We start from the raw sequence: 25,968 nt of genomic DNA, 5'->3' as shown, positions 1-25,968 counted from the left end.
TGTATACATTTTATTAATATCAGCATGCTTATACTTAATATTATACATTTAAATAGATACCATTTGAAGATATTACAATATTTGAATGCAACTGAATTTGATTATAAAGATAAATTATTTATTAACTTAAAAATTATAATTTTTGTATTTTTATACTTATTTGTTCATCTGGTACTGTAATCAAATCTAATGCAATTTTAACTGGTTTCATTGTTTCTATATTATATCTTTTGATGCACTATATTAAAAAATACACAGATTATTTTATAGATTATAATATATTTATGCTAAATAAAAATATTTTGAATAAAAGTTTAGAGAACTTTATTGATGTTATGATAAATTGTGTTATTTTTTTTATTGTGTACACATGCCATGTAACCTATGTATTTCACTATAAAAAAATATAAATCTATTATAACAAAAATAAGATGTAATATTTTATAGTTGTAACTACTTGTATGTACTGTACTGTCCAATCTTAAATGATAAGCTCATAAACAGTCTATATACTACAGATGAATCTAGGACGTCCTCCTCCCCTCAAACAAAAAACAGAAATATTTCAACGATTTCAATAAATATATTAGTATAAATATGATATAAGTAAATAATACAAATAAAACATAACGTAACTTATACTTTTTATTCTGATAATATAGCTCACAGAAATTAAAAAAATCATCATTTGAAAAACTTTTACATAACTTTTTTTAACCTGTCTTCTTTATCTAAATTATAACAAAAAACTCCTACTCTATGATTTAAAATGTTTATTGATGCACTTGAGTTAATCATCTGTAAAGCTTCAATAAAAACATGAAAGATGATAGTCAATATATATGATGATTATATATTTCGGGTAAAACCATAGAACCAATTTTCCAACCTACTATATTTATACGTTTCATGTGTAAAAAAAAAATATATATATATTGATTTAAGTTGTAAACGTCTTTGTCTGAGGGGAAAAGTCCAGTAACGCTAAAATTTACCAGTGGGGGGAGGCACGGGTGGAAACGTCCCAATACCACTACAGATATAGCATGATGGAGTAAATATTGTTTATTAGATAATAAATATAATATAATTTTTCTCCATACAAAATACTACCACTTTTTACATTCAAAAACTACTATACTTCGCTTTGTATCCAGTTTAATCTATTCAGTATTTAATTCTTGACAATAATTTATTTCAGTTCAATATTGATTAATACATTCAAAATGTATTATGTTAAAATTAAAATTCAAGTTTCAGGCAGGAAAACAATTTCAAGTGCGTCATTTAATATACCTCTCTACTTAAACAATTTAACAATAGTAATTAGCTTTTTTTATGAAAAACATCAACAATATTATTGTTAATTATATTAATGTTAATTTAATTATTATAATTTTATAGCGTTCATTAAACTGTCAAAGAATAATGTAGTAACATTCTTTTTTTCGTAATTTTGATAGGATATATGCCTACCAATATATATATTGAGAGGACGATAGACTTGCATGTGTTAGATTTGTCTTGCAAACATACTACAATATATCAAATTTGTGTTCAGAAATTCTTATTTTGTGCAAAAACTTTTAATTCTAGAAAAAACTTGACCTATTTTCAAAAACTTTAAAGTGAAAACATTATCTATGCTTTCTCGCAGGTATTTTAAAAGATAAATAACCAAATTAGAAAAATGTACAATATTAGTTTAAAATTTCTTATGATTCACTCATAAATGAAAATATTATAAGAAAACCATGAGAAATACAGATTATCTTCTTATCGTAAAAGGCTTATAATAAATCAATTCACTCTTTGTTTACTACACAAAATTAGAACTGCTGAATACACATTTTCTAGGTTCTATATTAAATAAGTGTGTTTTCAGTTTTGGTTTACCTCTGCCAGTGTTAGACACATCTGAATATGTGCCATTTTTTGTCCAATGCACGACCTTGCACCAAATCCATAAGGAAGGGTTGCAAATGGCTCATTTACACCATTATATTTATTACTTTTTAGGCGGTTCCAGCGATCTGGTATAAATTCATTAGGGCTATTAAAATATTTTCCATTTCTACTACTTGTGAACATAGACATAACGACTAAACTCTAAAATCAAAAGCAAAAGCAAAATCAAAATAATTATATACATTCATAAAATAAAAGTGTTTTTACATTGACATACATTTGCAGGTATTATGTGATCTGTTAAATATGTATCACTCGGAAGAATCCTTGCAAGAAAAGGTGCCAAGGGATACATTCTTAGAACTTCTTTTAAAATATTATTTAGATAATCACATTCCAAGAAATCAGTTTCTATTAGAGTATGTCTTAAATTATTTTGTATACTCTTATGAAGCCCTAGAGTATATAAAGACCATTGAGTTGAATAAGCAGTCTATAAATACACAATTAACATTTTCTATTAGTAAATAATAATTTAATAGATTATAAATAATTAAATACTACATCATTTTGTTAAGGCCTTACAGTATCACCAGCTGCGATTATAAAATCAACTATAAGCCTCTTGATCATATCACTAGGTATGTCATGAGCATTTAGTAGAGAATTTAATAAGCCATCGCTATTAAAGCTCATTAATTTTGATACTAAATTATTTGCTAAAAAAAAAATATATATATTATTACTAACTGCACTCAGTGTGGTTAACTGGAATTGTTTAATTGTGGTGATTTGTATTGCAATACTGCCATTAATATAATTGTTTTTATGTACAATAACTTTTAAGAAGTAAAACGTTCTCGATCATGAATTTCTTTAGTTTTAATACATCACATACAAATCACAATATTACAGTCTGTTATGGCAAGTTTCACTGTAAAACATCTCTAATTAAAAAATAATAAATTCTTACCACTTTCAATTGAATTATCAACAGCAAGTACAAAATCATTCCAAATATTCAGTTTTAATAATTTAGAAGTTTTAGCAGGAATAACTGTAAATTTGACAGTAGACTGAAATACTTTTTGTATAGATTGTGCTAAACAATTAACATCATTTGATATGTCGTGTTTACAATCATCATAAACTCCTCCAACTAAATGTGCCACCATAACTGTAAACCATTCAATCAATTAACTGAATATTTCTGTATTAAATATTTTCATAACTATTAAAATTTAACTAAGATTAAAGAATTTAATATAAAATATGGATACCCTTACACAAATACAGTTCAGATGATACATAACATGCAACAGATCCTCAATATCTCTGAATGACAAATAAAAGCATTTTTTTTTTATCTATTTATAAGTTTTTTCTCATAAAATTATAACTTATTTTTATTCAATTACTATTTGCAGTGCCAGATAGGCAAGGTACCCGCCCACCGAGTTTTACGATTATAACTGGCCCTAAAAAAGTTGATGGCCCATTTTTCAATAAGATAGTCATTAACAGCTATCCATATTTTAAGAATAACATCATATATCATATAATATAAGTTATACATATATTAATAAGCAGTTGACATAGATAAATAATAAATATACTACTAAGCCGGTGCAAATGTTAAGCGGCCCATAGAGTTCAACTCGATAACTCGGCGGCTCTATCCCGGCATGATTATTTGTAAAATATTTTTATTTCATTGTTATCTGTAAATACACAAAGAATAGGAAACATATAAAAATGATCAACGCAATGAAATTAAGTAGGCCCGAGACCTTAGTAATATAAAGTAGTATTTAGTTATGTAGTATGTCCTGATGCAAATATTGAATTCTTTATAGAAAACCATATTTTATACCAAATTGTTTTCAGTAAAATGAAATGACTGAGATTTAAGTTATATAATTATGATTTGGTGTTAATGCTTTTTATTTGTTTTATTATATTTAACTAATGTAAACAACATTTTAACATGTATAACTAATTAATTAAAAATTAACACTAAAAGCTTACACGATATTGAAATTTTGTATAAATCTGCAATAAGATTTGGAACCACTTGTTCATTACTCAATTCCCATTCATTTAATAAATCATTAATTACAATTTTATAAGATTTGATAAAATTTACATTCAAATCTTTTAACAAAACTTTATTAAATATCTGTCTATATTTCCACCATTCTTTACCATCCCTGAAAACAAATAAAATATGACATTAAAATTAATAAAGAGTTATAGATTAGAAATAATATTTTAATTTATATCTATGTAATATCTGTTCAAAAAACTATATTATTTAAGTTGTGGATTTTTATATAATATATTAATGTACTTAATAATAATTATTGATTTTATAAGTTACCATATAAAGTTATTAAAATTATAATAATTTACATAAAATAAAGTCCACGTTGTTGGCCATATGTGTCATTGTAAAGTAACCATGCCTCTGGTAAAATATGTTTGGGAAATTTTCCTTCTTGTGCAAATAATAATTTCATATCCAAAGGGTCACTAATCCAAATTGCATCAATAGGACCAAGTTTTTCTCTAAATACTGAACCATATTGTTGATGGCGTTTGTCAATATATTCATGTAATTTACGACCACCACCAGCAGCCAAAATTGAAAACATTGTACCAACTACTGGTAAACCCTTAACAACGGGTATTTCTTTTTTTGATTCAGTTCTTAAATTTTTTGAATTTGATGTGGACATAAATCTTGTTTTAGTAAAATTTACTAAACCTAATAAGCAACACCGATTAGCCATTTTAAAAATACTTTCAAATGGTGTAGGCTATAATTCTGCTAGTATCTAATCAAGAAAAAAACAATGTTTTAACTTTGAAATTAAATTAATCGGATAATTGCATTAATATAAACTACACAATTAGTGAGCAATGACAATATTTATCCTGATTGGTACCTGTGTAAGAACATATGATTTAAATCACATAATAAAAAAAATATTTACATAATATCTATGAAATGTGAATTATAGCATTGAGTATAGATAGGACAGTTGTAACTTGTAGTCATTGAACTCTATATATATATGACACTCTATCAATGGTTGGAGCACAGGCTATAGTCAGTGGTTGTAGTATTATTATACTAACATAGTACTTTACATATATCTATACTCAATATCACAGTGATTATGGTTACAATCACGAATTGAAGATATATAATATCTAACATTTATGCGACTTAATTTGTGGTTTCAAATTACAAAATTGGCTTGTGCTGGAGAAAAATTTAATGCAGATATGTGTAGGGGGAAATGCAGCCAGTGCAATTCCAGTGTTACCTCCCTACCTAGATTCATCACATAAACTAGACAATGAAAATAGGTAGCGCTAGATTCGCACTTACTGTATTTCCCCTCGCACAAGCCAGAACTTGTTCATTGTTCAAACTTGTGAAATGATATTGAAACTGAGTACCGATTATGCTTTTGTTTCCATTTTTTGAGTCCACTCTATCTTAATCCGTACTTCGTGATCATAAATCATAATATTACCAGTAGCATACAATATAATATAGGACAAAGCATTAAAGGAGCAGTTGCAGTAGTCACGGACTATTTTAATATTATGCATCAAGCCGTAGATTCTATAATACTATCCACAGTTAATTTATTAGAGGTTAGATATATTAACCGTGGATTCTAACCACATCGTGCACGAATGCAGCATGCACTATAGGCAGTATAGTCAACATTTTAATTAATTATTTTATAAGAATTTCAATTACCAACACTGTTTTGATTTTTATCACAATATTATCATATGATTTATTTTGTCAGGTGAGGGAAAATGGGTGTTATCTGGTTATCATGTGATTGCAAAGTGCAAATTGCAATTCATAAAGTATAATAATAATATCTAATACATAGTACAAACTACAAAGTTCATTTCGGTTTTCGATTTTTATTTAACCTATTTTATAGCTTTTTATGGAATGGTTGAGTTCTCATTTTTATGTTTAATTGTTGGTAAACAGTGATTTATATTTTACAGTAACAACTATGAATTTATAAATTTAACAATGTTTAAGATACATGGAAACCATTTAGCTTTTATTGGTGTAACTGGAGCTGGATTAGCATTAGTAGCCTATGTATTATTTGGTCCTTCAAATAAACCAAAATCAACGAGAAAAAGTTAGTTAACATAAATTAGTTTAAATATTTTAATAAAATGGATTGTGATAGTTGTATAAAAATGCACATAATGACTACCAATAAAAAAAAGTATAGAAAAAAAATTTCTTCATATTGATTTTTATTAGTACATTTTAAACAGTATTAAGAATGTATTGAATACAACATTTTACTAAGTATAAACTTAGTGTATTAACTGTTAAATTTAATCATACTTATAAGAGACAAAATAATATTACCTTCTTTCATATTACTTAAATGTAGTTCATGTAAGTTTTATTTTGATTTGTTTAAATTATGCAAAAATTGTAATTATGTTTATTTGACATGGCAATTATAATTAGAATAACTCTTTTTGTTTTACTATGTGAATAAGCATAACATAGTAAACACTTAAAAGACAGTGGCCTATATTATTATTTATTTTTGTCGAGTGTTACTGCTGGGTTAGCTACTCTCACGCTTTCACAGCCACCTTGTAATCCAACTTATATGCTCATCGTAACCACTATTACAGATTGTATATTGCCTAATAAATGTTTAAAATAAAAAATAAATTTATTTTTGTTACATTATTGTAGTACATATTTAATATTCTTACTATTATATTTGATGATTGATTTACTTTATTATCAAAAATGACGGAAAGAAGCAAAACCATTTTTGTGCATTCTATACCTAATTTTCAGTTTATTATTATTATTTTATGTTATGACTGTTATGTATAACCATGTAAGACAGTCAAATTTCAGGTATCACATTATCTTTGCTTAAAATAATATGCAATTTTATAAAATTAATAATTTTTGTTTACAGGTGGTTTTTGTGGATTACAAAATTTAGGAACTACTTGCTATTTAAATACTTTATTACAATCGCTTGCCTCTTGTCCTATGTTTGTCGAGTGGCTTGATCAACAATCTAAGTCTTCAACTGTGTCCTACACATTGAATAAAACACTTAAATGTAAGGTTTTTGAGTATTAAATTTGTGTTAAGCTAGTTTTATAAAAATATGTTTTCAATAATAAAAATGAAGAAACAATACAAACTAAATTTGAGTACTAAATTAAATATTATATAGTTGCATTATATGTATACTTTGATTTATTTTATAGTATAACCAAGCACCCAATTGTATAGAAATAAAATTAAAATTGTATTGTTAAATATAATGTTTTTGATCATATTCAAATATTATTTGTATTTTATGTAATATTTTTATGGAGCTTAATAAAGCTAATAAATATTTTGATAAACCTAGATTTTCTCATCCATTATAAATGCTTTTCTGTGTCTATACATTATTCAACTATAATAATTAGTTATTAAATTTTATTTTCAATATTAAGTTTTAACAGGAGCTAGGTACAATGATGATGGTATACTTTCTCCAATAGAATTAGTAACTATATTGACAAAAGTTGGATTTCATTTTAAACCAAACCTTCAAGCTGATGTTCATGAATTGTTTATTCATTTATTTTCTGTGATTGAAGATGAAGCATACAAATCAAGTTGTAGTGTAAGTTTACTGCTTTATCAACTGTGTAATTTATATACATTGTGTGTAACAATACCTTGTACTAAAATAATTTTTTTTAGTTGGCTGATTGTTTAGAAACTAATGGGAATTTAATAGAAAAAGGAAATATACAAAATTCAATGAAGATTATAAATAATATCAGCATTAATGTATATAATCCATCTAAAGCTGAAGGAAATTTATTAGAAAATACAGCTGTAATGTCTAATAATATTCTTAATATTTCTGGGTAATATAATTGATAAAAGTAATTTTTTTTATTAAATTAATAAATTTTAAATTATTATTTTATAGAAACATAGTCTTACAAGGTGATAGGAAATCATTGGATAAAAATCAAAATGTTAAACCAGCACCATTTTTGGGTTATTTGTCAAATAATATAGAATGTTCTTTATGTCATCACAAAGTATGTATTTAATTAATAAATAGAATATTAATAATAATATCAATTAATGTTATAACTCTTATTCATGAGAGAACAAAGCTGTTTAGAGTTTGCACATCTTAAATGAACTTAGGGCGGGATTTCCCTCTTCACAGTCAATGTACAAACAAAACACCATGACAAGAATGTCGTTTCAGTATTATGGTTCTTAGTGAGATATGTATGGTAGTGACCAGTTTTGGCCAAGACATGTGGGGGACATGGTGAGCGAACAGAGCTTAGGTTATTTGCGAGCCACTATTTCTATTTTTGAGAGTAACAAAAATGAATAACACAAATTATTGCATTTTTATTTATTAATGTAGCTTACATTGTTTTTGGTATTAGATTAAAACAACTTGATGCATTAAAATTTTTTTTATGAACAAGTGAAGTGGCGTTTGGTGCTAATACAGTATGCCATCTATCATAATATCTCTGCAAACCCTGTAGCCCTGAGTAGATTGCCCAGACAACTAGATAATAGGTAGACTTTAAGAGGATGTCAATGCAGTTTATTATTATGTTTACCATGTACGGAACCCACAAGTACATCAAATTTTAGTTCAGCAAACCCATTTTGTGATGTCAGCTTCAATATTAAAGTGAATTGATCTATTGTCAAACATAAAGGTAACAATATTATCTTGGCATATCTTTTATTGATATCTTAGTTTTAAAGTGAGATATATCTAGGTAAAATATTAAAATGTTTAAATACCCATAACTCACCTTAAAATTAAAATATGATGATCCTGACTATAATGTTCTTACCTTTAAATTTAATAACAGGTCAATTCACTCTAATATCAAAACTAACAACAACAAATTGGTTCTGATGAATGCAAATTTGCTATGTTGCTTGTGAGGTAGACAGAGAAGAACATATAGATCACTGATATCATCTTAAAAAGATTTAGATTTTAATATTAATTTAACTATACATTGTTCCAACTTGGAACTATGCTTTAAAAATTACTACATCTTGAAATCCTATTTATGTATAATCTATAAGTATTTTCAATAAAAAAGAGTTAAATGTTCATAGTTTAAAGATTATTGAAAAAATGAAATACCTGGGTGGTATTCTCCATATTTTAAAATATAGTTTGTATGTATCTGTAATAATAAATCTAATAATTATTTTTTTTTTCAGTTGTCCTTAAATTATGAAAAATTTTATGTTATATCATTGAGCTTACCTGAATATCCTCAACTGAAAATTGAATTAACAGATATTTTAGATCAGTATATAAAACAAGAGAAGCTAGAAAATCTACCATGTACAAACTGTGATGAAAATAATACTAAAACTGATGGAAAATCATACATAAAAAGTGTCAAATTTGGAAAAGTAATCTTTTGTTATTTAATTAATTCAAAAGTTGAATACTAATACTTTATCACATTTTTATAATATTTTAGCTACCTTCATGTTTATGTCTACACTTAGTAAGAACTCAATATTCTAGAGATAGACCATTAAAAAGAAAAGATTTTGTGGAATTTCCAGAATATTTACACATGGATAAATATACCAGTGTTTATGACCAATTAAGCAAGCTAAGGCAATCTAGAGAAAAAAGTGCTTCTGAACCATTAGAAAGGTTATAATTATGCATTATTATATACAATTATAAGTTTTACATTTGACGATTACATTTGAAAGTGTTCAATGAGAATAATATTTATTTCATAGGTAATGAATGTATAATTTTATTGTAATTTGCAGACAAAAGTGTTACCTGTTTTGAAATTCCGTAAAAATATTCCATTCTTTTTTAACACCATATTTGTGTATGATTTTAATTTTATCTCAAAATGGAATAATTTTTAATGTTGATTTCTTCATTGGATTTATTTTATAATTTTTTCACCATGGCTTGTTGATAAACAGCTTAAGTATACATTCATGTCTTGTGTACTTTAGTATTGTGCTGTTGCTTATTTATATGTTTTAATTAATTTACCTTAATTTAAATAGTATACATTGTATAGGTTAAGAGGAAATAAGTATACATACAGATTAAAAGCTGTCATTGTCCATGCTGGTGAGCATAATTCTGGTCATTTCAGCACTTACAGGAGAGGAGTCACAACAGATCATTCTAGACACAGGTGCAGTGAAACAAGGTATTTCAATATTTTGCATGCCTCCCATTTTTAAACCCCTTTGTTAAAATCTGCAAAATACAAAATATATATAATTTTTAATACAATATTAGGAAACACATTACTAACAATTAACAAACAATATATATTTTATATTTGTGCATTCTTTTGCGTGATTAACAGACCTTGCCAAGAATTATCAACTAAGTATACTTTAATTATTGTATGTGAAATTTGAAAAATAATATAATTATATGATATTTTATTTGTACAATTGTAGTTCATAATGATCCATTAAAAGAAAAAAAAATTAAAACTTAATATTGCATTCAACATAACTAACCCATAGCTGATTAAGTATTATGCATTAAAAGTATGTAAAACTTTAACACCTATATGTCAATTAGAAAAAATCTCATTTAGTTTATAATCTCAATTCCAAATCCAGTGACAGATCTTTTTATGCTACTTTAGAGTTTCTGACAGTTTTTGAGTTGGTACATAATAATCTACCTAATTAGAAACTATTAGCCCAGCCCACTTATATCATGTACTCCTCATTAAGCTTCCTGTATAAACTTGCATATGTGTAATCTATAAGAATAATGATATTAACTCAGATTTAAAAAAAACCATTGCATATCTAAATTACAATTTATTTGTATTTTTAAGAAATAAGAAATAATAGGTTAATGAACCACTAAAAAAACACTATAGGTATATTTATTGTTGGGCGTATACCTCAATAATTTTTAGTTAAGGTTTTTTTCAAAAATATTTGCTATAAAGAAGTTATTGACATGGGCAAACACTGAATATAAAAAAAAAATATATGTAAATTAATTTAATTTAGGATTTGAGATAATATAAAACAAATGTTATGTTTAAAATATTTAAATTAAACTATAGCCTATAATATAAACTGTAGCCCTTCATTAACAGCTTAAGCTATCCAGTAAAATAACTGATTTAAGTCATCTCAGCAATTTTAATATTATTACTAACCATAACAACAAAAAATAAAGCGTAATATTTAGAAAGTCTACAAATACTATTTTAACTATGAACATTTCAACAATGGCTTAAAATTTATTTATGTAACAAATCAGACATCTCTTATTAAATTATAATTGTAAGATTACAAGTAATTTAAAATATCATACAAATTTGCTCAAATAATTTGAAAAGAAATCCTGTTTTTAATTATGTGGTGTGCAGATGCGAGTTACACATATTAATGTGTATATAGTTTCAGAAATATTAAGCAAATTGTACAATTTAAATTATAAACTAAAATAGAATGAACTGAAAACACATAGACTGGTGGGCGGGTGGGTTACAGAGAGCCGCAAAGGTTTATGTTGAGTTTGTGTGGGGTGAAATTCAGCAAGTACATATCGAGTTCTGACTATATTCATCAATCATCATATAAGCTAGTTAATATACCTAAGCAGTCCAGTGATTTGATTTGGCTTTCATTTCTAGTCATTTTCTATCTTATTCTGTGATTATAACTAATGGAAAATATTAATTATATTTGTTTTATTTAAAATTTGTAGATGGTTTTTCACTTCTGATGCACACATTGAAGAAGTTACATTACAACAAGTTCTACAATCAGTTGTTTATATGTTATTCTATGAAAAATGTGACACGTAACCAATTTCCTGAAGTATAGGAACAAATTAAAAGTATAATTATAGTATAATTTGTTTTTCAATTGAAGACTGCCTTATTATATCAAGACTTACAATAGTTGTTTTCTTATGTACAGTAATACTGTTTTGTTATAAATTATAATGCACATGTGTATTAAATTATAATTTGTTTAGCAATTACATGGTTGTATTTTTATTGTTTAATATAATTCCTTTTCTTTACTAGATAATATTCTTACTTCCAAATTGTATAATAGGTCAATTTGCTCCAATGTTAGTTATAACTAAGTTAAATAGATTATGCAGAAAGTTCAATTTGCCATGTTAAGAGTTTATAAGACCGTGACAGCGCATGTGGGAGTAATTTCCCATTACAAATTTTTGATATACATACTATTCATTTTCTTACCATTTATGTTGAGATAAGTATTTTATAATAATGATGATATTTGTGGCAATTTTAAGTCTATAGTTATTTTAATTAGTATATATACCGATATAAACGCTCATAAAAAATTAATGTTTGTTTTTATTAAAAGAAGAAAACGCTGTGGAGAATCTTCTATTAAAATTTCTAAAATTAGCTATGAAAAGAAAAACTTGTATGAATTTTGCGAAAGTTTTAACTTTAAATGCGTGTATTATAAAAAATAATCATGCTTATGTTTCTTTAATATTTTTTAATTGTCATTAAGACAACTTAAGAGGACCCATTAAATTTAAAAAAAAATGTTAAAAATTATATATAGCTAATAAGTCAAAATATTTTGAAAATGTTACCATATGTGGAAATAATTAATGTAAAATATAATTTGAATTAATATAATTAAGTATATTTGGTGAAAATTTCAGGTTACTTTCAAGTGGCTACTGTTATTAGTTTTTGAGTTGCACCAAAAAAATAAAATCGATTTTTAGTTTCTGAGTGGAGTGATTTTACAGTGATGTATGTTTTTTTTTTGTAACTGTCATAAGCTTTTGGCATAGCAAAAGTGCTTTGATTTTCTATAACGGTATCTTTCCTGGTTGGAAAGTGAATACAATTGGCACTTTATTGGAGAGGAGTTTGGAGGTCAAAAGTAAAAAAAATAAGGAAAAACTGAGATTTTTATGCAAAACTCGTTTTGAGTATTATACAATTGTAAATTTAATGTACATCTTAAAATATCACATCTTTCTTTAAAATCAAAATAAAATAAAACGCCTATGAGATGCCCTTATTAATAATCTTACATTTAAATTGTATAAGAAGTAATTTCACATTTTCACCCTAATTTTATAAATTATTATGATTATAATCATTACTGCGAACGTTAAATTTGCTGTGTTGTGCTTGGGTCCGAGAGAGAAAAAAAATTAGCAGACATCCTCTTGAGCGTTTGTTTAAAATTACAAATGAAAAACAATGAGTAATTAGGTAACTCTCGGCTGTATATTATAAGGTATAAAACCAAAAACAAATAGATGTACAGGGTGCGGCAGTCAAACCCGACGATTTTAACAAGAACTGGCGGGCAGAGCTAAAGTGGTAGAGATTTCGGGAATGTTCTTATCGCTTTTAAATACCCGGAATTTAGTAATGATAGTTTCGTAGGCGCTCAAAGTGCATTTCGCCGACAATTTAGTTTACCTCCTCGCGATCCTGTGCCTTCTCGTGGTACCATCGACCTGTGGCTAAAAAACTTTGAAACCACAGCTAGCATGACTCAAAAGAGGAGTGGTTGTAAAAAAACTAGACAGACTCAAGAAAATGTAGAGCGGGTGAAACAAGCAGTAGGGAGAAGTTCTCGAAAGTCAGCCAGGCGTCACAGTAAAGAACTTGGCTAAAGTGATTCGACTTTGAGGAGAATATTGACAAAAATAAGAAAATTTTGAAAAAATGAAGTTTTTAAATATATAACATAAAATTCCACTTGTGTAGTTTTTATTTGTTTGGCGAAAAATTAATAAAAAAATGTTTTTCTATTTTTATTTATTCTTTCAAATCGTCGGATTTGACTGCCGCACTCTGTATATGTGACTGGGGAGTTTCTGTGATGAATATGGTAAATATGAATTCAATTGCATAAAACTATAGTAAAGGAAAACGATTCAGAACGAAAACGGTCCATCAGCCTAAAATATTATTTATTCAGTATATTTTATGATATTGTTGTGATTAATGTGAATATGTGATGTATTTTACTGTGTAATTGGCATTAGCTAGTATATTATCTAGTAGGTTAAATTCATTTGAAAATGTCATTGGGTGTACAATATAATATTTTACATACTCTAAATGTTTCAAGTACCCTTGAATAATATTTTCAAATTACAATAAAATAACTAAAATAGTCATTCTCGGTTTAAATATGTACCTAATTTTGTAGAAATTCGAACTTGAAATAACAAAAGGACTGAGTTAATATACTTTCTTTTATTTATTTTTTACCTAATTAACTCTTTATATGCAACCTTGTTCTAAACTTTCAATCCTTTGCTATAAAAAGTTGAATATTTTATAAATCGTTGTCTACAAAATAATTTGTAAGTTTCAAATTGACAATTTTTGTCCAATTATAACTAAATGTTTAAATTAAAACAAAATGTAGATACAACAAATCATCACATTCATTCCAAAATACTATTTATGTGTTAAATAAGGCAAAGAATATATTTTTTATAATTAGTATTAAAGTGGTCACATAGTTTATAGCTTGTTTTAATAACTCAATAAGACTATATACAATGTTCAAACCTTTAGAATAAAGTGGTAAAACTATTAAAAACAAAACTGTATATCTATTAAAATTAAACTATGTGAACTCTGCGTGAATGACTTGGTTTGTTAATACTGCCGTTTCAAAGATACGAGTTAGGCGAAATCGTGAGTTCGATTGGCCGTGAAGTAGGTAATTTGACTGCCACCGTACCACTGCCAGTACAACCCCATCGAACTTATTTGGCACAAGTCAAAGGAGAAGTGGCAAAAAAAAAATTATACCTTTAAAATGGTTGGAGACGTCGAAAGAATAACAAACGAAGCATTAGATTCGGTATCGAAAAGTGATTTGTAGAAATTTGTCGAATATGCTGAAGAAATAGAAGATTAAGATAATGAGAAGGATATTTTGAGGAATAATTTGATGGAACCAATTATTTTTACATTTACGTCTTATGACAGTGATTCGGTACAACTGACGAAGACAGTGAAACTCTTGATTAAAAATTGTTATTTTATTATTGTTATGCTAGTATTATATTTATTTTTAACTACTTACAATATTTGTACATTTTTCTTCACATTATGAATTAAATTTATTTGTGAGTGTATTATAAAAACCCATGTAATATACAAAAAAATCAAAATTAATTATCCTCATAAATTAAATGATGTTATTTCAAAAAAAGCGGGCATCTCGTTCGATGATTTGGTAATCACTAGGGTGCGGATTTGTATGTATTCAAAATTCAAAAATATGTACATATATATAATATATGCATTTAATTTTATCCAAATATGTAATTAAAAATACAAGATATGTAAAAAAAAATGTTTTTATTCTTGAAAAAAAAAATTATAAAATTTGTACATTAAATAAGTAGGCAAATATAAATTATACAACACTACATTTTGTTGCTATTTTATTTACATTAATTAGGATTTTAGGAATACATTCAAATTGAGTATTTATTCATTGGAGTTAGGATGCTGAAACAACATCAATTTCAATTTTGGAAATCACATTTTCAATGACACTAAAATTGTCGCAACAATATACAGCAGCATGTAACTAAGTACCCCAGCGAGTTATTGCTGGTTGGGTAACTTGGGGGAAGAGGTGTTTGGGAGTAATTTTCTTTAAATAAATTTACATGACAGGGTGCTTTAAGGAAATTTTTTGTTTAGTTGATATCAAAAAATCAACTTCGGAAAATTCTGATCTAATTTAATCCGAAGAAGATAACACACAATATAAAACGGTGATACATTATTAATTTTATAAATTGCTCAATATTTAACAAAAATATGAAACACGAGTAAAATATGTAAAAATATGCAATTAAGATTAAGTATGTGAAAATATGTAATATCAACCATAGCTTAAAATAATCAGAAAGTCCTGTAACGTATTCATATTATGTTCTATAAAGGAATCATTCGAATATTATCATTCGCCACAAATATGTAAATACCACGATTTATATCTTAAATCGTGGTAAATACATACAAATCCGCACCCTAGGTATCACTAAAGAAAAACTGCCGCTTGGCACGTCATGACTCATAACTCATGACGGGCAGACATCATTTAATATTTATTCATTTATCGTGCTTGCGACTAAAAGCTACCCATAGATAATGGAAGAATTCTTCTAATATCTATGGACTTACCGTGTACTTATAAAAATCACGTTAGCAAGTAGCAATCACAGATATGTGCAACATGATCAAGTCAATAGTCATGATTATAGAATACAACTCCTCAGGTTTCGAGTTAAGAGTTTAAGTTGTTAATTAGTTTGTTTATGAAATTTAATAAAAAAACTAAAGTTATTAGAACATTTAAATTGTATACGAACTGTGTGCTAAAGTAATAATACTATATAGCATTTGGTATTTTTTTATGTCACACCCGCACGTGTACCTTACTGGTACAGCGATTAATAGCGCAAAATAAAATACGTTACAAGCACGAATTAAGATATACTTATATCTTAATTTGTGGTTACAAGCGTATTATTATTATAGTACGATTGAATACAATAATTAAGTTTCGAGTTTATTAACAAATATTTAATATTAGATCATCTATTATCAAACTTTAAAATAAAATATTTATAATTTAGGTTAGTTAAATTTATAAAAAAAATGTTCTAAGTTATTTTGCTTCTAATTTACTAAGTTTCACCCCGTATTATAATTATATTCCTCATAGGTAGAGGCGTAAGCTTGAAAATGTTCAATACCACATACCACAATGTTTCAAGTTTTTTCTTATTTTTAGTACAAGAGTAGCCAATAGGTACCGGCATAGTAAAATAATTATTTTACTATGGGTACTGGTAGCTGATGTAGACCGTAGTAAACTTTGTTATCAAAGGACCCGCCTTCCCCCCCCCCCGCCACAGAATAAATTCCAAAAGCTGCCACTGGTGGAATCAGCCATTTTAAGTGCTTGTAGAAACGGTACATGCCACTGTGGTTCTGTTGGTTACTTAGTAATGCGGATAGTTATTTAAGAATAATATATTCTAAAATTAATGGTGGTATCAAGGTGAATTTAAGAATCTACCTTGGGTAGTTGGTACTGTATTCGTGTTCAATCATATATATTGTATTGATACACAAGTCTTAAAAAAATAATTATCGCCTCTATTTCAACAATATTTTTGTTAAATTTCTATTTTGATTTGAGTACCAAGCTCCGCATATCCCAGTACTACATTCTGTGGTTGTTAACCATAAAATATTACCTTACATGCAGCAAACGCAGTTTAATTTCTCAACAAATTATTTAAAACCACCTCAATGCCATCATTCCAAACTAAAATACTATATTCTAGTTGGTTATATTAATTTGTTTAGGTGAGCATCTTCAATGATCTCTTGTCAAACAATTTAAGCATAATATTTAACTAATTGGCCAATATTAAAATATCAACTAAGTGTAATTTTGTTTATGGTCTTCGATAGAAACCTTTACCTGATGCAGATATTGTACAGAATTAGTTGATAAAGTGTTGATTATATAATCATCGTTTGTAACTTGTAAGTGTTTGTTTTTTAGTTTATTAACAATGAACATCAGAAAGTCAGAAGCCAGTGCATTTCAATATACAATTTGGACCCTGTATACTACAACTACTATGCAAATCTAGGTATAAGCTTTAGTACAACTTAGTAGTAATTCAATACTTATATTTTAACTAAATTGGTATGATGTGAAACATAGGTATAAAGTATATAGATACAAAATTAATTTTTGAATTAAAGAACTATCAAGATTAGCTGAGTTTTTAGTGGGACTACTAACATAACTCAAATACTAAAACAATAAATATTATAATATATTTTTGCCATTATTTTTATATCGAAATGGTTTAATACTGACAAAAACTAAATGAATGATCTTTAGTAAAGAGATATGTATCCAAAACTAATGGACTATATACAAAAAAAAATTAAAAGTATTAATTAATTAATAAACAATTATTATTAACAAGTGTTACAAGATTTATATAATTCATATTCTCATATTCAAATTAAAAAAAAATTATAAAACATCTCAAGTACCTTCTTCTGTTTACAATGCACAATGAACTATACCGTTCATTAAACAGTATGAATATAAATTACCATTAATGATGATTAACTCATATTTTTTTTCCAATGAAAATATCTTTTACAATATTAATTACAAAGTTGAAAATATAGTAGCTTCTTAAATTATTCACATAATTTAATGTTAAAAACATTTTAATTGTAATAATTAATTAAATATATAAAAAAATAATTATAATTATCAATACTTAATTATTACAATAACCTTAAGACCAAAAATCAATTTTTACTCTAGGATGAAGTACATAGACAAAGTAAAAAAAATTCAGTCATTTAACCTTTTGAGTTGGTTCAAATTTGTTTTGAACATCTTATGTCATTTGTCAACTGGGCGAGATTTATCATAAATGTTGGTAGTTCCTACAACAACAATATTAATACATTAAAAATATTTTTAAGCCCATACTAATATAATAATAATTACTTTGACTGGTTGCATGCGTTTTTGCCTCAAAAATTGTCTCTGATCATTACGTATATTGTCTGTTTGTTTCAAGTAATCTGGCAAGAATTTAGAAAAGAAATAATCAAAGTCAACACTAGCCATGTTGTAAATAGTCATTGATATTTCGTCTGATAGTATTGAATGACTTTTGTTAACCATAACATTCAATAGTACAGTCATGTATTTGCTGAGAAAATAATGTTTGAAATACTCCTAAAAAAAAAATAATAATAAAAAAATAATTTTAATTCTTCTGTAATGTAAATTACTTAATTTACTTAAACTAATACCTTTGCATATAAATTCCATTGGACGTGTAATTCTTCAATTGCTTTTAAATTTTGTGAAAAAATACTTATATCATTTGTCATAAATGAGTATCCTATTACTTCCAATATTGTAGTGAACTGTTCAGAATTATCAACATTATTATCGTTAGAAGGATGCAGCACAGTGAGAGATGGAGAAGCAGGAAAAAAATATCTCCATTTATACATCAAAACACTAAAAAGAGACAAAAAATAATTACTGTGACACTTAATAATATATGCTAATGAAATAATAATTTTACCAAAAGAGCAAATTATATAGAGCAGAGACTGTTGGTGGGTAGCAGTTTGAAGCAACCAAAGGAATTAATTTCTCTAATGCTAATTTAATTATTACAGATGTAAACTCTTTATTTGACTTAGAGGAATGTTTAACAATTAATGATAGAACTTCAAGCATTTTGATTGTTAACATTGTACTAGCAGACCAGATCCTAAAAAAAAATTTTTATCAAAATAATTACCTTATTTTTGTTAGTATACTTGGAACAATGATACTTACATGTCTAAGTCAACAAAAGTTTGCATAAGGATTTGTACAAACTGAGGTGACATAGTATCATGCAACAATTCATACATCTCAGACAAAAATGTTATCACTCGTTCACATTTCTCCAGTTGTGGATAGAGTGAGGATTCTGATTGCATATCATTTTTCAGATGTGTAACCGCTTCAATCAAACATGGCTACAGAAGTTTGATTAAAAAATAAAGGTTTATAACATTTAAAAGTAGTATGATTATTGTAGTTACTTCAACAGATCGATAAATAATTCTTCTAGTAGACATTTTGTAAGGACCACTGCTGACAAGAACATCAGTTAACATTTTCAAATCATTTAATCCAGATGGTGCTAATGACTTTAAATAATTCATGAGAACCAATACTTTTATTTCTTCTTCTTGACTGGGACAAGTCAAAAGAAACTTTAAGGATGTTACCCTCACTGACAAGCGTGTCTAAAAGTATGACAGTTGTAAATAATTTAATAAATATATATTTTAAAAAAAATTATACCTTCTTATTTAAATGATTAAGTGTAATAGAACCATCTAAAAATGGTGATAATAATTGTTCAAGCAAAGATGTGTACTCGCTAATATGAACAAGCATAGGTTCAGTGACTGTTGGTAGTAGAACTCCACAAGCATCATGTATCTGAGTGGGTTGACTAGTGTCTTGTAAAGATGTAACCAAAACAGAAAAAAGTTTTTCTCGATTCTGTTCCATACAAAATTGTTTGTTATTATTTAATAAATGCATCCACCTTGATAAAGCCGTGAGGATTTCGCTCTGACTAGAAAACACAAAATAAAACATTAACTTTCTTCTGTTTTTCTTTATTATATGTGTAGTAAAATAAAAAACTTAATTGTTTACATTTGAATCAGAGTTTTTGTGGTTGATTGTGACACAGGTAATTGATAAAGCGGTGTTGTAGCGACACCTTGAATTGCAATGTCATTGAGCATTTTTGTAATTGCAATTTTCATAGAATCTTCGTAATAGCCACTCAGGCTTGTCAAAGTTCTCGTAGATGGAACTAAGAACATGCACTTGGAATCCTTAAAGTTTTCCAGTAGCATGGGTGAATTCAGTATAGTAATATAATCATTTATGTAGACTTTCCAATTATCGACCTAGAACCATTATTATTAGTTAAATGAAATGTGCATTGGTACTTTAATGAAAATAGTTATTACAATAAATTATCATATTATATTTACCACAGGCACAGCAATAACTGGATAAAGATGTGCAACATTTGATATAATTTCAATGTTTTTATTCAAAAAAATTTGGCATTCGGTTTGTCCCTGTAAACATATTAATAAAGAAATCATTAAAACTTATCAATTGTAATTAATTAAGAGCATTGAAATTTTTTTTTTAATAAGTATTAAATTATACAATATTTATTACTCATAGATAAGTATTAATTAAAAAACATAAATCATTTTAATTGCATATTTCATTGAACATTCCAATCCTGTCTAGCCAAGCTAGCTCATTAATGTCGGTTGATAGAAATTCTGGACAAAGTACTTAATAGTATTGTATTTTGTAAGAATACATTGTGTACAAGGGTGAACTTAAAACAGTATACCAGAATGTACAATGGAGTACTCACAATAAACCGAACAATTTTTCCACAAAAAAAATTTAATCTCCTTTAAAGTACTCTAAATTGGAGTTAATACACTTGTTAGAGACATCACAACTTTTAATTTCACTGTTCCAGACATTTTAAAATTAAATTTGATGCCTGACAGCGCCTCGTCATTTTTGTCTTGATATTGTTAACCTCAGTAAAATGTTTTCTTTTCGTTCAAAGGAAGTCAAAGGGGGTTACATTGGATGAACAAGGAGAGGGTAAGTAGGACACAATGGTCATAACATTTTTGATCGCAACACAGAAAGAGCTACTTGAGATTGGGCGTTGATAAACTTTGCAGCCATTCTCCTAATCACCAAATCTTCACTTACAATTTTACATTTTTGTTGGTTAGGCTGTTGAAGGTCCCTCCAGAGTGAAGTTGAACATCAAATGACCCTCCCCTTGTTTATGGCGGGAAAATTCATGATTTTTTTCTAGAGCATCATCCTTGTGCGCAATATTATTTCTTTACAATATACCTATTGGCCTATTGGTTTCGCAATATTTTAGTGACAATATTATAGTCAAGGGATATCCCACTGGTGATACTTTGTACTATGGTACTATAATAATGCACTAATAAGAGTGCAGAGGGAGTCATTACTCATTACAATGTTTGCATTCGGCATAACTAATTTTGTGTTAGGTATAATATTAAAGTAAATTGACTTATTATAAAACTTAAATGTAAGGATATGTTTTAGGGTAAATTTTGGAGTTTTATCAATATTATCATTTTTGAGTTTCCAACCAATAGCCTGCTCTTTTTGTTCCCCATCCTCTCCCCCAAAGGTTCAACAATAGACTAGTGAAGTAAAATACCTCAGTCTAGTGCAGGGGTCTTCAACCTTTATATGAAGTGGGCCACGTATTATTTTTTAACAATCTTGCGGGCCCGCATTCATAGTAAAATGTATTTTATACAAAATTTCAGTTTTATTATTACAATTTTTATGGTTACATTTTAAATTACAAATTACAAATTATTAATTAATTTACTGATTTATCTTATCGCATATTTCCAATAGCGATGGCTTAGCCGTTATAGTTTTATCAAAATAGAAAATATACATGCTAAGTTTTAAATGTGATCGCGGGCCGCGGGTTGAAGACCTTGGGTCTAGTGCTTGACCAAAGAAACCCCTGGGGCCTGCCTACACCTTAAAAATACAACCAAGCAATTGAAATCAAAAATGAATACCTCTAATTTTCTATTATAGAAAAGCTAACTTAAATATATGGTCCTTAAGAATTATCCTCTAGGGTTCAATGAAACCAGCTAGCACCTGAACCATCCAAGCTTTCCAAGGAATTTCCCTACAAATGTCTGTCAACGCCCCTTGGTAGGTTACCAATGTCAGTCTTCATAATGAGTTAAAAATTGCTTCTATCAAACAAACAACTACCACATACTACACTTGCCTCCAGTCAAAAAGGCCAACCGCCCCAATAGCCTTATCGCTCAACTTCACTTCAACCATTTTCCAGAAAACCTAATGAGACGCCTCAAATGTAAATGGCCTAAAGACCTACTGAATATTTGATGCATACCTTTTAAGTGAATAACTCAAGTTCAGGTGTTTCTAATGTGAAGAGCATTCAAATTTCACAATTCATTCTCTTTGTATAGCTAAATTTTTTACTTATTATACACCCTAGTATAGATTGTAAATAACTTATGAAAATAACCAATTTTTAAAATTCCTATGACTTAATTAAAAATATCAATACCAAAAAAGGTTTTTTTAGATATTTTTATTTTTAAGTTTTAATAATAGGTTAGTTTACTCCAATATTAAATCTAACCTAACTCCGGGTTTGAAAACCTCTTTATGGTTGAACATAAGAAACATAAGAAAAAGTCTCTTAATAAAAGATTCTATATTAGTACAAATACTTACATCATCGTCATATGTTTCATCATTTATACTGCCAAAAGTATTAATTTTTTGTGTCACTCTTTCAACAAGATCTAAAAATAAACGACGATACCTAGAATATATACAATTATTAATTATTATCAAATTACTTGCTAAAAATATAGTTGAATAGCTATTGTTTAGCATCTAATATATCCAGTAAAATTATAAAAGTTTTAATTTCTTAGCAAATCGTTAATTTTCCTTTAATATTTAATATAAATGTATCAAGTTGTATGAAATCATTAATACATATAATACATTGTATAATTACTTTTCAATACATCCAGGACGATCAGATAATGCTTCGAAAATGCTACACCAAATATCTAAGCATTGATAATAACAATCTAAAACATCTTGCCGGAATGTAAATTGTAACAGTAGTTCTAAAAATTCACCATTATTAAAATGATTATCAAGATAGTTCCAATATTTTCTAATGACTACAGATAGAATTTCAATGACTATAACCATATAACTGAAAAAATTTAAAGTTTATTAGATAAATGTTAAATAGAAGTTGCACAATATATTATATTGAATACTTACGCTTCACTCACAAAACCAATTTCAGGAACAGCAATAATATTTTCAACTAAACGGAATGTATAAAGACATAACTCAGACAAAATGAAAAATCTATCTTCTGTTTGAGTATAAGATTTACTAAGAACTTCATTAAATATAGTCAAAGTGTTAATGGATGTTGCATTCTAAACAATAGTATTAATGGTTATATATTATTCATTTTTTAAATTTCCTAATTATATAAATTATACCTCTTTTTTTCCTAATGGCATCAAGACATGTAATAAATCAGGAGTCAGGTGCTTTTCAAATGGAAGCCAAGTAAACATATCAGAAAATACTTTTGTTACTGCTTCGTATATTTCATCTGAATTTGAAGTTTTATGGGCATTTTTCAAAATATCTATAAACAAAGTATTATTAATATGAATTATTTATAATAAGTACTAACTGTTATAATAATTATTTAAATTAATAATGCTATAATATTTAAATTTTTCCAGTACCTATACAAGTAAAATGTATAATATAACAATAACTATAAAAAACAAACAACAATAATACATTTACCTGAAAGTATTTCAAACAATTTAGGAATGTGCTTCAAAAAATTTACTTTCAGTTCATGTTTTCTTTTGCCTAAAAGATCTTCTTTGGGGCTAATAAATTCTTCAGATGATAAAAGCAAAAATGATAAACCCAAAAGAACTTGTTCAGGATTTACAAGCAACTATGTGAATTACAAATATTATTAATAATTTATTTAAATGTTTTGTTCATAATTTATAGAACTGTTACTTGTGCAATGTGATCAATAAAATTTGGATACCGCAAGGGCCAATCATTACGGGCTATATCCACTAATAGCTTGATCATTTTGCTAATCATATATTTCGGATATTCTTTGTGTTTCATCACAATATGATTAAAAATTGCTTCTCTCAATGTTTCTTGAGATTTGAAAGTCATTTTTTCCCACTTCTTATTAATAATCATCTATTTACAAAACATCCACATATGATAAATATCACATTTATAGCAGCTCGCAGCTATAGTCAGTAATAAAAAAAAACTTAATATCTTACCTCCATTATGTTCAGACTGAACATTAACAAATATTGGTTTTTACTGTTCTCCAGATTGTAGCAACATTGCACCCAACATTTGTCTCGCTCGCCAAATTTGTCAAATTCTTCCTGCATACACAGCTTTACGGCGTTGCTGGAATTAGCATCGTAGAACTCTGTCAACATCATCTCATAGTTTTTCATTTCGTGTTCGTAGACCTAAAAAACACGAGAAAATAACAGTCAATCGTATTATTTAAACTCACTCCTGGCATATGGAAAGCAGAAGATATACTTACGACCATGTCTTGACCGTTCATTATGATGGTTATTGTTTGTAGTGACAGTTCAAACTTCCAGACGATCAGGAAAACAATTTGTTTGGCCAACGATTCCCGTGCATTTGACGATCAACCGGCGGCGTCAGATTATATTATTAGTAACGAGGATACGAAGCTTACTGCACTACATAATTCACAATTTACATGATCGCAAATCTTCAGAAACCATACCGTTAAATGTTAATTTACAATTAATAAAGCCAGTAAGCGGTATGCAGAAAGCACAATGAAAACTGTGTTATAGTATTTTTAATTTGTAACAAAATTAAAAACATTTTCGAATGTTATCTCAGTTGCTATCAGATCAGTGTAACCAACCACAAGACTACGTGATATTATGTTATTGTCACGATTTAAGATCTCAGATCATAGAACAATAAATACTTAAATCGTGGTTGTTGTCATTGAATGTGTACCTATAAATTATAATACAAGTTACAACTTACTAAGTTGAACTTAGTAACTTACAACCGGCATCTCTCGCTGGACGGGGTACATACATATTTTACCATTGATAAATAAAATATTAAAATAATAATATATTATATTACACACAACTAAATACTAATCGGAGACTATTCGAATTTCGAAGTATCGAACTAAATTATTTAGTTTTTTTATCATGTATACTGTGCAGTAAGCCAGTAAACAACAGTTATATTTAAATTTAATTCTGAGTATTTAGCCATGGTATAAATTATGATAATTATTGATCATATTATAATCAATTATCAATGAACATATTGGTAATTGGCATTAAGCGATTTGCCATGTAGTATTAATTCATTAAGATTCTTTGACTCTTCTTATTATTATATACAAATATTATTATATAGTACCTATATACGATAATAAGGGAAACTCGTCAAATGTTTTCGGAAACACCAGGGTCTGGCGAACAATTCACTAGTGGTTGCCTATTCATTTCCTTACAATACAATATGTTATATATTTTATGGGATTTTGTATAGACAACCAGTAGTGAAATTATCGTTTTGTCGCCATTAAGTTTCCC

At 27.3% G+C, this 25,968-nt stretch overlaps 3 protein-coding genes across 7 annotated transcripts; 1 reads left to right on the top strand and 2 right to left on the bottom strand.

Annotated features, from left to right (window-relative positions):
- LOC111029372 (cytochrome P450 315a1, mitochondrial) lies at positions 1-5,628 on the bottom strand. 4 transcript variants are annotated; one of them, XM_022308342.1, is made up of 8 exons: positions 5,306-5,628; positions 4,321-4,745; positions 3,937-4,118; positions 2,882-3,085; positions 2,494-2,627; positions 2,186-2,401; positions 1,897-2,109; positions 1-238 (listed from the first exon to the last, which is right to left on the bottom strand). In XM_022308342.1, the coding sequence occupies exons 2-8, from the start codon at positions 4,698-4,700 to the stop codon at positions 134-136; spliced, it is 1,434 nt and encodes a 477-aa protein (XP_022164034.1). In that variant the 5' UTR covers positions 4,701-4,745; positions 5,306-5,628; the 3' UTR covers positions 1-133. The 4 variants fall into 4 exon arrangements, with proteins under 4 accessions (XP_022164034.1, XP_022164037.1, XP_022164036.1 ...); XM_022308345.1 differs by having other exon boundaries at positions 5,377-5,628; XM_022308344.1 differs by lacking the exon at positions 5,306-5,628 and adding an exon at positions 4,857-5,292.
- Positions 5,629-5,786: 158 nt separating this feature from the next.
- LOC111029373 (ubiquitin carboxyl-terminal hydrolase 30 homolog) lies at positions 5,787-12,017 on the top strand. 2 transcript variants are annotated; one of them, XM_022308347.1, is made up of 9 exons: positions 5,787-6,095; positions 6,912-7,061; positions 7,447-7,619; positions 7,700-7,869; positions 7,935-8,049; positions 9,224-9,421; positions 9,493-9,674; positions 10,066-10,185; positions 11,739-12,017. In XM_022308347.1, the coding sequence occupies exons 1-9, from the start codon at positions 5,981-5,983 to the stop codon at positions 11,836-11,838; spliced, it is 1,323 nt and encodes a 440-aa protein (XP_022164039.1). In that variant the 5' UTR covers positions 5,787-5,980; the 3' UTR covers positions 11,839-12,017. The 2 variants fall into 2 exon arrangements, with proteins under 2 accessions (XP_022164039.1, XP_022164038.1); XM_022308346.1 differs by having other exon boundaries at positions 5,791-6,095; positions 10,066-10,200.
- Positions 12,018-18,325: 6,308 nt separating this feature from the next.
- LOC111029359 (exportin-6) lies at positions 18,326-25,229 on the bottom strand. Its single transcript, XM_022308327.1, has 17 exons — positions 24,912-25,229; positions 24,631-24,831; positions 24,344-24,541; positions 24,116-24,275; positions 23,797-23,948; positions 23,567-23,730; positions 23,289-23,495; positions 22,997-23,087; positions 20,665-20,754; positions 20,318-20,577; positions 19,955-20,234; positions 19,690-19,896; positions 19,439-19,623; positions 19,179-19,370; positions 18,898-19,111; positions 18,587-18,820; positions 18,326-18,522 (listed from the first exon to the last, which is right to left on the bottom strand). Exons 1-17 carry the CDS (start codon positions 24,930-24,932, stop codon positions 18,454-18,456), a joined length of 2,925 nt encoding a protein of 974 aa, XP_022164019.1. The 5' UTR covers positions 24,933-25,229; the 3' UTR covers positions 18,326-18,453.
- Between the last annotated feature and the right edge of the window lie 739 nt (positions 25,230-25,968).

Source organism: Myzus persicae, unplaced genomic scaffold, assembly GCF_001856785.1.
Source record: "Myzus persicae strain clone G006 unplaced genomic scaffold, MPER_G0061.0, whole genome shotgun sequence".
In the NCBI taxonomy this organism is placed as follows: Eukaryota; Metazoa; Arthropoda; class Insecta; order Hemiptera; family Aphididae; genus Myzus; species Myzus persicae.
This window is presented reverse-complemented; position numbering and strand designations above follow the sequence as displayed.